We start from the raw sequence: 14,320 nt of genomic DNA on the forward strand, positions 1-14,320 counted from the left end.
TGCAGAGCTTGTAATTGTGATTTAGAGTGAAATATGACAGTGTTGGCACAGCCTGAAGACAACATCTTAGGGGTGCTACCTCCCAGGCACTTCCAAAACCAGGGCCTCCTTCTTTAGGTTTCTCTGACTCCAGAAAAATGGCCCAAAATACGTCAGTGATTCTCATCACGCTGGTGAGTAAAGCAGCTCACAGCAAATTCAGTGAGATGGAAAACTCAATGATATCACAGAAATGTAGGCTTACCCACTTGGCAGACAATTTCCAGTTTACTACCAAGCCAGTGGTACTGATACTCTGTACTGATTCACTGTCAGTACAGAGGCTGGGCATCAAATGCAGTGAAGTCTTGATCTTGGACACCTGGTACACCTCCAGTGTTAGTAACAGCTGGCGAGGCTATAAGAAAAGGACACTACAAAGCTGGAGGAGAATAACTTGATGACATTCTGTCCTCAGTTACCACAAAGTTGTTATCCCAGCCTGTAGTTTCAGGGTGTCATGCTGTTTTTCTGACATGCACAAAAAACATAAGGAATATACTGTTTCCCAGGAAAATAACTGGATCTTGTTTCCATTACAAAAGAAATGGATTATTTGTTGGTATATGATATGAAAAAATGCAGCTTTTCTTGTAGGCACTCTTATGAGTTTAAAAACAGTCATCAAATTTAGGCAGAGGAAGCACATTTAGATCAAAATATATTCAAGTTGATACATTCAACCACTGTTTCCGGATAAGGCTGCAATGAATATTACTGACGTACAACACAGCCCAAATATGATGCTAAAACCAAAAGCCCGTTCACAGTAAGGAAATTTTGCACGCAAAAATTTCCTTGTGCACATGTACTTCAAATGGCTGAGGTGAAATATTTCAAACATTTGGCATGGCTGGATTTCACAGGGAACCAGGCTTATTTGTGAAAACTAAATACAAATAAATTGAAATCTGAACAACTGACAGCTTAAATTTGCAGAGATAGAAGAACGTTCTCTGGGCACATTGGGAAAACACTTTTATGTAGGCTCATTCATTATATCAAATAACAAATACAAACACATATAAATCTCTAGAATCCATTTGTTTTTACATTGTACTCAGTGTATACTGTTAGGCACAGCTCCCTGAGTTATGATGGAAATACGTGCCTAGAACTGGATTTGGTTGCTGGCAAATCAGTACCCGGCATTAGCTGGAAAGCCTCGATATGGCACACAGATTACATGGAATCCCTGTGAGGTGATGGCCAAAGGGCAGGGAGGTGACCCAGGAGCACCTAACGCAGCCCAGAAGTTCTCCTGCCTCCATGGTGAAGCCCACCCTGCTCTCACTAGCCTGTCCTGGGCAGCTGTTGCTTTTCTAGACCAACATGAAAGTGGCCCAGACCCAGACTATGTTATACTAGCCACACCTGCATGGGCACCCTGGGGATGCTAAGGCACCTTGGAGTAGGCCAAGCTAGATGCTATGCCTCAATGGGAGCTCTACTCTATCCAGTTGCTAGCACAAGCTAGCAGTAGCAAAACATTGCCTCCTGTCAAAAATAAAGATGATTATGCTTTCTCCTTCACCCCCAAATCATCCAAACACAAACACTGGCAAAGGAAATGAATGGCTGAAGTGCAACAGGAAGCCTACAGACTTCATGGAGGCCAAGCCACAAATGCAAAGGGAGATTTCAGTCAGTTTCTTGTTGCAATGACAGGATCTAAGTGAAGGCCCAGGTCTATGCCTTCACATTTCAGTGTATTTCTACATGATCAAGACCATCTTGTAGAAGAAAATTCACAGAGATAGAGCTATTCGTTGCTGACACAGGCAGCGGTCCAGGAAATTCTTTTAAATAAGTTACATATGAGAAATAAACAAATCTACCGGTAGCCATTAGATGATATTACTTCATACATCAAATTTTACAGGAATCAACTTCAATAACTTTTACTCTTTGTTTTTTTTCCACATACTCAGAAGCAATTAAATGCCTTCATATGAAAAAAAGTAAAATTGCTGTTGTTTTTTTATTTTTAATATACTTCAGTCATTTTTCTTATTTATCTTTTTTTTTCAGGGGGGAAGTGAATAGTTAAAATTTCTTTAAAGTCTAAACATACTAAAGATGTAAGAAAAGTTACTGTTAGAGCTGTTGTCTTAATTCTTTCCCTGCTCTTCCATGTGGAAAGTATATAAATGCTTAAGTATAGTCACAATCTGTTGCTTACATAAACAGTCTATTTTTCTAGTAGGTTTATGGTATATAGGCTCACACAGATTTGTGTTACAACAGCATATGAAAAATCATGGAATTTATAAGAATACCATAAAATCCTCTAGATCAAACCGCACAGTATGGCCAATGTTATGACAGTGTAAATTTTTGCAGATACAAATTCTAAGGAAACGTAGAAAAAAAGGTCTTACTGGGTAATATTTCAGTGTATTCATCCTTCTTTCAAAACCAGAACACCTTGCATGCATGTACATTGCTGGCGTTTTCTTTATTTGTACTTCTTGGAAATCTCGCTAGTGGCAGCAATTACAAGAGCTGAACTTATTTACAAATTGGGGGGGGGAGGGGGGGGAGGAAAGCTGGAGAAGCCATTTTTTATGTTTTGTGCTTAAAAAAGAAGAAGAAAAAAAAAGCTAGGAGAAAGAAAACTAATGATCACATTGATACTTTTCAGAAGGGAATTCACAAAGGAACAGCCTGGCTGCCAAGAATACTTTGTTCCTTGTGCTCCAAAATCAGAAACACTGGAAAACGTTGTTCCATTGGTCAGGGGGAATGAAGTTTGTGTGGTACATCATGATAAAGATGGTTAAGATGTTTCTCCAGGACGTGAGCCAGCTTTGTGACAGGTGTTGAATAAAACAGGCAAATTTTATTAAGCGTTTTGGGAACTTATGCAACTGAAATTAAGAGTGGTATAACACATTCTTGTGTTAAATTAGTTCCTGGGTTGTTTTCTTTTTGTTTTTTAAACCAATTACTCTATTGTACAGGTCATGTTTTCCATGAAAATCAAAAGTAGAAAAAGCACCAGCTACGGTGCAATCAGCTCAGCTCCTTTCATATCAAGATGCATTATATTATGCTGATGAAGGTTTCTATAATCTCTGCAGCTTTATGTACAACATGGCAATATTGAAGTCTTTCACGATGAGGTTTGTGAAAAGTGTATGATAGATAAAAAAAAAAAAAAAAAGAGAGAGGTATTATGCAGCTCCTTTCTTTCCTCCCCTATTCTTAGCCCACTACATTTAACCAGAAAATAAACAACTAAGATAATCCTGCTCTGTACTGCTCTATGAGGGTCTCTCTGCTAGTTTTTCTGTTACTCCAACAACATTTTTGATCACGTCTCCTTTTCTTCTGGTCATAATTCATATCACGTTTCCCTAAGCCCCTCCACGGCACCTTCCCTTTTGGCCGTCTTACCAACATTAATCTGGCTTGCTCTAACATCTGACCTTTGCAGCTGATACATTGCAATATTGAGAAGTGCAGGAAAGCACAAATGTTACCATGATATGCTTTGCTTATAGCACTGATCTTACAAGCAGTTCAGTACATTTTTTATCCTTCATTCTGACACTATAATCAGAATATAAATCTTCACACATCCTTCTGGTTCTTGGGCATCACATTTAGTGTGCTGTGTTTCAGTGTCCATGTATGAGCTAGGAAGTAACAGATGGAAATTTGTCAGAACATCTTAAATGAAATTCTATCAAACCAGGCACCAAATAGTTGTGTGTGTTTTATTTTAATAGCAACATGAAACTTAATTAATAAACACATACACACACACACAAAAAAAGGTTCCATTAAAAGAAGGCATTTGTTCTCTGACAAAGAAGAGAAATCAAATACTTTACATGACTTGGGTATGCAACTAAGCTGGCAGTTATCTACAAGCAGAGCCTAAGAAAGCTCCCAAAAAAAGACCACAGCCTGAATGTGATACATTTATATGGGGGAAACTTTTCATTTTTACTGATCAAAGCAGCACTCTACAGCCTGGCACACACTGCAGCTCTCAGCTTTATATTTTTCCCCCTTCTGCATCATTTTTAGGACAGCAATTCACGACAACTTCAGAAAGTAAAAAGAAATAGAAATTCATCGAAAATTGATGGAAGATCTGACACCAGTTAGCAAAGAAAGTGCATTTCACAATTCATCCATGACAAGAATTATTTGAGAGTGACTTCCACCCTGAAAGGATCTGCCTGCTCTAAATCATAAGCACATTTCAAGTTAGCAATATTAATGTATCGGATTAGACATTTATAAGGAATTTACAGTCTCCTAAAGCACCATAGAATGAAAATGCTATTTGGAAATGCAATAGTTAAGAAATAGAGAAGAATGAAATGAATGTCAAAAAGAAAACTCAAAACCAAGTAATAGCAAATAGCATTAACTGCTCTATAAATGACCTCAAGACTGAGCACACAGCACTGCAGAGGACCTTTTACCGGTGGGCATAAGAACATTTCCACTGATTTATGTAACCTGTAGCAATTTATTTTAGATGTAGAGAAATATTTTTTAGGCAGGAAAAAGAGAAAAACTTTGGGAAGCATCCAAAATCACTATAGCACTTCTTAATTTGAATTAGAAATGTAACAGACCTTCAAACTATTGAACTATTAACTATTTAGATCTACGATAGTGCTTTAGTCATCCATTTCATTATTATTAAAAGGGCAGTGTATGTGCCTTTGAATTCCCGAAGCAACATATAACTTCCTAAATCTTCTTGCAGTTCACATCTTGAAGCGTAGATAGTTCAAGTTTTCCTAAGAAAGTTGGTGTTATATTACTTTCCAAAAGGAGAAATGAGGCTGAAAAATATTATCAATACAAGCTTTTGGAAGCATCGTATGTGTTAAGATTTTGGAGTAGTAAATTCTAATTCACCATTTAAGAAAACTGCTATCAAAGTACTTGCAATTCACATTATTATAAAAGAGCAGGATATCATAACTAATAGCATCACTCTTCAACTTTATCAAAACAGTTTATTTTGAAACAGCTCATGTTTTATGCTCATCTCTTGCATACTGAATGAGGACTCGTGCACGAAGATGGGATATGCTACAGAGGGCAATGCATTTCAGGACTGACAGAAAAGTAATGGTGCATTTTCAGAGGCACTGCTGCATTATCTGCATATAATGTTCTACCCTGCTTTCTGCAGATACTCGTGATAAGACACACCAGTCCACAAATCACAGTGGGTTTTTTGAGCTAAATGCTATGAAGGAACCATGCCTAGTCTGTGTGAAATGTTTTCATTTCCTGGCCAACTAAAACTAACAGGCCAAAAGCATCGGTCCCATTTACCTATCTGAATGCCCAAAGAGAATATCCAGCTTAAGTTTCCATTATGGCACTGAGAAAGCATCAATCAATAAAACCCTTAATATCAGTTTTTTCTCTCAAATTCAGCAATTATCTGTATTTGAAAACTAATTTTGAACATTTGAGGTATGAATGAAGGTGACTTTAACTATTTCTAGGTAACATATTTTGTCAACAGACTCTTAAAAGTGCAAGATCAAAATCTTGGATTGAAATAATCTAATGGATATGAAGCATCAGTTAATTAACAGAAGCTCTCAGCATGCTTACATGTTAAAAATGACTTAAATTCCACCAAAATGCTGTGGCTAAGATAATCCTGAAACAGCCACAAAACCAGGCCAGTGCTGGATAATAAAGCCACAAGTCGCTATCCATGCACAGAGAAAGGCTGTTTCACGTCCCACAGCAAGACACAGCTGGGGACATCAGAGAGGCTGAATTTGGTATCAGAGGAAAAGTGAACCCAGGTCATCCTTGCCAACAGGAGCCCAAAGCCCTCCCAGCCAGAGGACATCCACACTTCTTCCTTATGCAACCTCTTTGTTCTACGTGATACATTCACACCCCAAATTCAGAAGATAAATAAGCATTCTAGAGTCCGCTCATCTACATCAGGCCACAGGAAGCCTGTTTGAAGGAATCCTGAAGAATTCAAACAGACGTGCAGACTTTTCAATAACCTCAGTTGCGCTTTTCCAGTGTAAAAAAAAAAAAAAAAAAAGGCAAAGGTTCTTCCTGTAGCTTCAACCATATGGGATTTGAAAGGCTGCAAGCTCAAGGAAGAAAAATCAAAGGAAGAAAGGCAAGCTACATCCTCCTTTCTTCTCATCAGGGAGGATGACTGCTACCCATCACTGAATTTCTGTGTTCATTTGGAGTGAAATGTGCAGTGATGCAGAAGATGCAAGGGGAGCCTGGTGCTGGTTCTCTATGGAGAGAATCTCACTCAGCATGAATGAAGCCAAAGCGCCATCTTTATCTTACCTGGGCTCAGTTTAGACAAATTCAATTGAGTAAGAGTGTTTATTCTCTGTAGCTTTGTATTCCAATGTCTCATGAAGCCATAAATCAATAGGAATGTGAGAGTAAAAGATCCTCTGGGTTTTTTGTCCTTCCCCCCACTTTTATAGATTACACTAGAAAAATAAAATGAATAGTAATATCATGAGACTCCCTCCCTACTGTTTGCCATTCGGGAGGAAAAAAAAGCTTAAAAATAACCTCCCACTTGTGGCTATTGAAGCCATTTGCTCTGTGTTATTTTTATGGGCTACATGTGAAACTAGAAGGAAGGTGTGAAAGCGGGGAAGTTCTTCCTACTCCTCGCTGCCAGCAAAACACCCAGCAGCACCGTAACGCTCTCCTGCACCACACAGCTGCATGAGCTCTCAAAACGGCAGGGAAAATATTTGGGCAGTTTCCTTAAAGGCTACATTGATTCGCTACACTGTTAATAAGGCTGCATATAATCACCTCCCTGTCCAACTGCAAGACTGTCAGATCTACCGGAGACTTTACTGTTATTTTATTAGACACCATTCTTATATTATCCTGAAGGCGTTATATGCCGTGCTGTTGAGAAGTAAAGAATCAGAGAAAACTAATTCAGGTGACCTCCACCACAAAAAAAAATAAGTCTCATCAGAAGTCGACATATTAAAAAACCCCATGAATGCTGAGGGCAATTAGATTCCAGGCAAGCTTAAACAATTACTTTGTATTCTCACCCACATCTTAGAGATTATTAAAAACACAATGTTGCCTAAATTACGAGTTCAGAAGAAGGAAAATTAGGAGGCAGCACAAAAAGAAATGTTTTGAGTTGCTGCTCTCAGTACTGACCCATTTCCTCTCCAGGGCAACACAGCACAGTTATTCCTTCAGAAGGGCAGCTGGACCAGCCTCTCGCCTCCAGGATGAGCTATGGATCACAGACACCTTCAATGACAACCACACCAGCACCTGGTGTCCAATCCTAACCCTCTGCTCCTCAATCTTCCGCTTTCCTTTTCTATCTCAGTTTGTGATTTTATTATCAAGACTTAACCTTTCCATTTGCCAGAGTACAACTTGTCGTTACAAGACAGAGCTCAGTGGATGAGACAAACCTGGGATGCTTTTCTTTGACAAAGCAAATTGAATTTTCAAGAGAATGTTCAAGATGGGGGATACAAGATTAAGAGGGAGGACTTTGGGTGGAAAAGGAGCAGCTCTGAAGGACAACGGAGAGGTAAAGATAAAAAGCTCTGCTGCATACCACTCTGTGCATCATATTAAATCTGGGTCTCTAAATTACTGATATTGCCTTCTTGGATTTATGTGCGTCTTCGACTGTATGTTTGTCCTGTTATATCACCATCAATTCATCTACACACAGCACTAAGAACATCTGCTGAAGACAACAGGCACTTGTGATATAAAAAAAAGCCCTCTTCTATGTTATACCTCAAACATACTACCAAATACGCCATAAGGAAGGGAAAGTTTTCAAGATTATAAGAATATATGGTTATAAAACCAATAAATATACAAATCCGAGGGCTATGGGTCAATGCCATACTGGGAGCTATCTGCTCAATTTTCAGAACCGGCAAGGATGGAGAAATAGGGAAAGCATGCAAGGAAAATGTACAGCAGATAAACGCCCTTGCTTTGAGCACAGGAGAAATCAAAATGATGAACAGGAAAGAACTAAATGTGAGACCAAATATGTAGAAGCACTGACTGAGAAATCTGACTGCAGTGATTCCTTTCCTCTCATCACAACTGAGCGTGCACCAAATGAATAAACTGCCACTTGACATTTCCTTCTTTTTCTTTTTTTTTAATTAAAAAAAAAAAAAAAAAGAAAGAAAAAAGTAAAAGGAACAGTACTTACTTTACTCTAATGAATCATTTTGGCCTCTGCAGCAGAAAGTAGCTGTGATGAACTATAATCTGTTTCGGGAAGTATAATTCTATAATGGAGATATATATGGGCTGAAATATGAGAAGTTGTAGTCTCAGGTCTGCTTTAAAAGAGATTCTGAATCATTCCTGCCCACTTCTACTTATATTTGATCATAGCTGTTGACACACTCTTTCTGCCATGCATAGATACATTTCCCTACTAGGGGTAGGACAGCCATATGGTTCGTGGATGACTATGAATTTTCATAAGGCAAACTAAACTACATTTAATTTCTTTCCCCAGTTATCCAAACAAAACTACCCGTTTCACAAACAGAATAGTTCGGCCTCAGGTGGGACATTCTGGCCCATACAACAGATTTCTAAGTGCAGGTCTCTCTCCAATTCCATCATCACCGATGTGATAACATGAACTTGCAACACTATTGGCTGCCCTGTTTCCAATGCATGCTTAGATCAACTGGTTCGCTTGGTGATAAGCTTCAGCAGCTAATAACAACAATTGCCTTCTTCTCACAGTAGAACTGAAACAGCTGTTTTTGTTTGACTGATACAGTTTGAAAGAGCCCCCTGATGGTGCACTTCAGAAAAAACAATGCTTTATTTCCATGTTCTTTTTATTATCAAAACTACTCATAGAACTATCGTAGCCATGCAGGAAAATTGCTTTGACTGCATGTAATAGCAAACGGAAAAAAAGTTCCTGCCTATTAGAGGCAGGTGTAAAATATTGCTTCACCACCTTAGTCAAAGCCCACAGAAACTATGCCATTGACTATTCCTATGTTCACAATTTAGCCAGACCATATCACAGAATCACAGAATTATCAAGGTTGGAAAAGACCTAGAAGATCGTCTAGTCTAACCATTACCAATACTTCCTGGCTAAATCATATTCCTCAACACCACATCCAAACGTTTCTTGAACACTCCCATGGTCTGTGACTCCACCACCTCCCTGGGCAGTGCATTCCAATGCCTGACTACCCTTTCCGAGAAGGAGTCAGGCTGAAATCAGTCATTAGTCCAAGAAAATTCCCTATCAGGACACCTGCTGTCAGAACACAGCTATACCCTTGACCAGGGACTGCACTCAGAGGGGATGGAAGTCTCCTGCTGCTCTCAGGCTCAGGTGTGACCACCTGCCCCATGTAGGAATGCATTGCTCCTTAGAGCCAGCACACTTGTTCAGCGATAACTTACTTCATATACTTGAACTGACTAGAAATAATTATTAGGTGGTCACAATGGACTTCCACACACATGATTTTTGTCTTGACTTAGCAGCTGCTAACAGCCCAGAGTAGCCCACAGCATCACTGCTGATACTGATGAACAGCCCACAGCATCACTGATGAGCCTTTCCCCCACACTAACACAAACTCCTGCTCCAATGGGAAACACCAGCACCAAAGTGGGAGCCTTGAGCTCAACTGTGCAGCTCGGTCTGTTGCACAGATTGCACCACGTTCTCCCAGCACCTCAGCTGGGCAGGCTGCCTACTGAGGGCTCATCTGCAGCCCTTGCGGGCTTTGCTCTAAGCACATCTTCAGTTTGAACCAGGGGTATTTAAAAACTGCACAGGAACTTTACATTGTAAGAAGTTAACACAGAGCTATCTATGCCCAGCACCGCTTTCAGGGCACGTCGCTAAGTGTATAGCCAGGTACTAATACCATTAATAGCACTAAAACGAAAAGCTAAAAATAATCTAAAGCAGAACCAACGAATTTCTTTGACAGCCCCAGTTTTTACTTCATATTTAAGTGAACGGCAGCATAATAAGTGCATTATTGAACTTGGGAATATTATGTTGGATCACACAGGGTCTGACTGCAGCACTCAGAATTCAATCTCCAATGCTTAATAAAACACTGTAATTCATAAAACTACCCAACACGCTCGAAATTCATTGTAACCACACAGCGGACGTCTTGAAAAGACATGAAATGAGTCGGGGGGAGGGAGGGAGGTCGGGGAGAGGAGGGCAGGACGGCAGCCTGTTAAATACAAACGCTGACACCTGGCCAGCCTTGTAAGGAAAGCTGCACGCGGTGATATTAAAGCGTGCAGCGTTGAAAGAAAACGCTTTGCGAGGTTCGTTTAGAAACCTTTGGAAACGGGATTGCTGCAGAGCCGAAAGCACAGCGGCACAAAAGTTTCACTCTTCCTCTTTTACATATTTCTCCTGACACCGCACGGAGACAGAACCGGAGCAGAGCGCGGGTGCAGATGCAGCACGCCGGGTCCGTTCGCGTTACAGAACATCCCCGTCACCTGCTCGGCACTAGAGCCACTTTCGCACACTAGAGCCTCGCTCCAGCCGTTCCAACCCGCACTCAGCCCCCAGCCGAGCGCACGGCGCGGCTCTGCTGCTCTGCTGCTCCGCTGCCCATCAACGCCGCTACCCGCAGCTCCGACGGCACAAACGGGGCACGTCGGGCTGGCTGCCCGAGGACACCGAGCAGATGGAAGTTCGGCAAGTTGAGGCCGTAGCACTTCGATAGCTCTGCCAGAAGTGGGGCACGGCCGCTCGAACCGGGCTGCGGGCGGGACGGAGCGCCCCGGCACGACCCGACGGGCTGCGCGCTGCCCTCAGCCCGCTCCTACCGACGGCTGCCCAACACCCGACCCCGCGCTCCTTCCACCCGATACCCCCCGCACCCCGCGGTGCAGCCGCCCCCTTCGCCGCCCTCCTACCTTTCTCAGCGCTGACATTCTAGTGCATTATTCACCGGGCAGGTGCGGGCTGGGCGCGGCGCCGCCGGCTCAGGGTCGGGCAGAGCGCGGCCGGCAGCGGCGGCAGCGGCAGCAGCGCCCTACGCCCCGCATCGCGCCGCCGCGCGCCCCCTACTGGAGCCGGCAGGAGGCACAGGGACCAGGGAGGGACGGACCGAGCTCGGAGGAGACGCCCCCGCCGCCGTGTCAGCCAATGGACGGACTACGAGCTATTGACGGGCAGGTGCGGCGGGGAACGGGAAGGAGGACGGGTGTGGGTCGAGTGGCTGCGCGGTGCGATCGGGCCGTGCTGGGCCATGGCGGGCAGCAGGAAGGAAGGTGAGGAGATGGGGCGGTGGGGCTCTGCGGGGGGTGAGGGCAGTGTGCGGGGCAGCGGTCTATCGTCGTCCCCCTCCTGGCGGCGGGGCTCGGCCGCCCTCGTGCCCTGGCTCGTCCTGCCGCTCGCCGCGGTTACCCGTAGAGTCGGGCTGGGGGGAGCGACAGCGCTCAGTGTTGGAGCTTGTTCGAGTTCTGTAGTTCTGTGAGGGAATAACGCTGATTGTAACGTTGTCGGTGTGCGGTAAAGCGCTGTGCTGTTCTACCAGAGGATCTCAGCGGGGCTGGGTGCTGAATTCGGACCGTCTGTGGTGGCTGTGTGAGCGGTAAGTTTTCACGCAGTCCCAGACCTGAGTCTTTCCTCATTGAGTGCGAGTGCCTGGATGGGGAGGTCGCTGTTGGTGTGCTGAGCGTGGTAGTTTTAATTTTACTTTGTATACCATACGATAGAATAAAGGGGGTGGTCAGTAGCCCTTTGGGATGAATTGCCACTGGAATGGATCAAAGTAACTTAAAGGTAGTAAACCACTAAATACAGGCAAGGCAGATCTACTCAGGAGTGGGTTGGGAAAGTACAGTTCTGAGTATTGCAGTGTTTCCAAGTGTAGTTCTTCTTGTTTTCAGTCACATGATACATCAATACATAGCTGAGCTAGGCTGACTGAGCAGTTCTCATTCAGTGTGTTATTGACAGGATGACTATCCACAGTGGGCAGTATATTTCATCACTGTTAAACATTGTTGCTTCTTCAAAGCTATATTAATCATTCTCAAAGGCTTGTGTGCTTCTAGGATCAAACTGCCATACGGGCTGACAGGCAGCAGGCCTGGCTGCCAAGGGGCAGCACTGAGGTGCTGATATTGGTGCCTTGCACATCACTGACATTCTCTGCTAGTAAGTGCTACCAAAGTTAATGTGTCACATGAAGGATGACCCAGTGATACTGCGAGCTTCCTGTCTGGGAGGTTATACTGTAAATATGGTGACTGGTAGTCAACACCTCCATTAACAAAACCATTTTGAACAGAGAGTATTGCACTGCAGAGTGTTATTTCAGTGTTTTTGTGATGAAACTTAGGTTTGGGGCAGGAATTCTGCCATTAAAACTTATTAGTGGATGGAGGAAATAAATCGTAGGCTGCTGTTGCTGAGTTCAGCTTTGGTCTGAGTAATGTAGCCAGAGAGGGAGGCTGACGTGGTAGGAACGAGCAAGCAGATGTGGTAGATCCACCAGCTTTGTATTTGGGGTGTCTGTGAAGGTAGCAGATAACTGAATATGCTGATTCTGACCCAGTGCGGCCTTTAGAGTTCTTGGGAGGACACGGGGAAATGGTTTTAAGTTAAAAGAGGGAAGATTTAGGTTGGATGTTAGGGGGAAGTTCTTTACTAGGAGAGTGGTTAGGCCCTGGATCAGGCTGCCCAGGGAGGTTGTGGATGCCCCGTCCTTAGAGGTGTTCAAGACCAGGTTGGACGGGACCCTGGGCAACCTGATCTAGTAAAGGCGTATGTTTGGTGGCCCTGCTAGGCAGGGGGGTTGGAACTACATGATCCTTGAGGTCCCTTCCAACCCGGGTCATTTTGTGATATTGTGGGAGTGGAAGCGGTGTTGTTGGGTTTAGTGAGATAAGGGTTGTTGGGTTTTCTTTCGTGGAACAATCCTTGAAGACCTACCAGGCTGTCATTTCCAGTAGGCAGTATTTGGTTTCTTAGAGAATCATAGAATGGTTTGGGTTGAAAGGGACCTTTAAGATCATCCAGTTCCAAGCCCCTGCTGCGGGCAGGGACACCTCACTCTAGACCAGGTTGCTCACAGCCCCATCCAGCTCCATTATGCGTTTGGTTGCTTCTAGTTCAAAAGGCTTTAAAACAAAACAGCAAACAGGTGTCTAGAAACTTGTGCTTCTAGGGCTTGTCTAATGATTTATAATAAAATGCCCTTATAACTACTTGAAAGAAAGGAAAATCGCTGTCATTGAAGCTTCCATGCTTCATAATGATGGGCTCTTTGACATAATATTGATTTTGTTAGATGCACATGGGAACATTTGTAGCAATTGCTGGATATTATGCAGCAATCAAATCCTCAAGTCACAGCTGAGTGTGATGTGTTTACTCCCTGAGGAAGGCAGGATGGGCGTGCAGTTGTTTACATTCTCTATATTATATGTGCTCAGTGATACTACGTCGTGCAGTTTCGAGGCTTGATTTGTTAATTCTTGTGTTTTGAAATTCATTTCAAGTGGAGGGAGCAAGTTCTCTTTAAAATTATCAGGTTTTTTCTTCAGTAACCTGAACTCTGAATTGCTTGTTTAACTGTTCTTAGAGCAGTGCTTCGAGCAGCTGAGTTACAGATTGTTTTCTATGTTACCCACAGCGCGTAGCAGAGGATTACCCAATGCAGCAGAGTTTCTAAGTTAGAATGGAAAAAGGCCTTTCATAGAATCATAGAATTACCCAGGTTGGAAAAGACCTTGAAGATCATCAAATCCAACCACAGCCTAACCAGAACCCTAACTCTAAAAACCCTCCACTAAATCATATCCCTGAGCACCACATCCAAACAGCTCTTAAACACAACCAGGGATGGCGATTCAACCACTTCCCTGGGGAGCCTATTCCAGTGCTTAACTACCCTTTCTGTAAAGAAGTTCTTCCTAATATCCAACCTAAACTTGCCCTGATGCAACTTGAGGCCATTTCCTCTCGTCCTGTCACTTGTCACCAGTGAGAAGAGACTTGTCCCACTCTCACTGTAAGCACCTTTCAGGTACTGGAAGAGGGCAATAAGGTCTCCCCTCAGCCTCCTCTTCCCCAGACTAAACAGCCTCAGCTTCCTCAGCCTCTCCTTGTAGGGCTGATTCTCCAAGCCCTTCAAAATCCTCGTTGTCCTTCTTCACAACCTCTTCAACTCAAAGTAGCAAGTATGATTAATTTTATTATTTTGAATTAACAAACTTGTTCTCCTTTATTAAGGACAGGTGT

At 43.1% G+C, this 14,320-nt stretch overlaps 2 protein-coding genes across 14 annotated transcripts in view; one reads left to right on the plus strand and one right to left on the minus strand.

Moving 5' to 3' along the window:
- The window catches only part of DLGAP2 (DLG associated protein 2), a 440,056-nt gene extending 428,934 nt beyond the window's left edge, over positions 1 to 11,122 (minus strand). For 5 of the 8 annotated variants that reach the window (XM_015859338.3, XM_085542116.1, XM_015859329.2 and 2 more), the window contains exon 1: positions 10,984 to 11,111. In XM_015859338.3, coding sequence (XP_015714824.2) covers positions 10,984 to 11,001 — 18 coding nt within the window. In that variant the 5' untranslated portion in view covers positions 11,002 to 11,111. Of the gene's footprint in view, positions 1 to 10,983 lie in introns of all 8 variants that reach the window. The other 3 variants (XM_085542114.1, XM_015859326.2, XM_085542118.1) reach the window with 2 other exon arrangements.
- Positions 11,123 to 11,239: 117 nt separating this feature from the next.
- Positions 11,240 to 14,320, plus strand: part of ERICH1 (glutamate rich 1) — an 85,114-nt gene continuing 82,033 nt past the window's right edge. For 5 of the 6 annotated variants that reach the window (XR_014944228.1, XR_001554412.2, XR_014944229.1 and 2 more), the window contains exon 1: positions 11,240 to 11,340. Coding sequence is in view for 2 of the 6 variants with exons in the window: in XM_015859339.3 (XP_015714825.2) it covers positions 11,319 to 11,340 (22 nt within the window). In the remaining 4 variants the exon portion in view is untranslated. Of the gene's footprint in view, positions 11,341 to 11,375; positions 11,664 to 14,320 lie in introns of those variants that run through there. The other variant, XM_085542137.1, reaches the window with a different exon arrangement.

The sequence above is a fragment of the Coturnix japonica genome, chromosome 3, assembly GCF_054131305.1.
Source record: "Coturnix japonica strain WE chromosome 3, WE-NBRP24, whole genome shotgun sequence".
Lineage (NCBI taxonomy): Eukaryota > Metazoa > Chordata > Aves > Galliformes > Phasianidae > Coturnix > Coturnix japonica.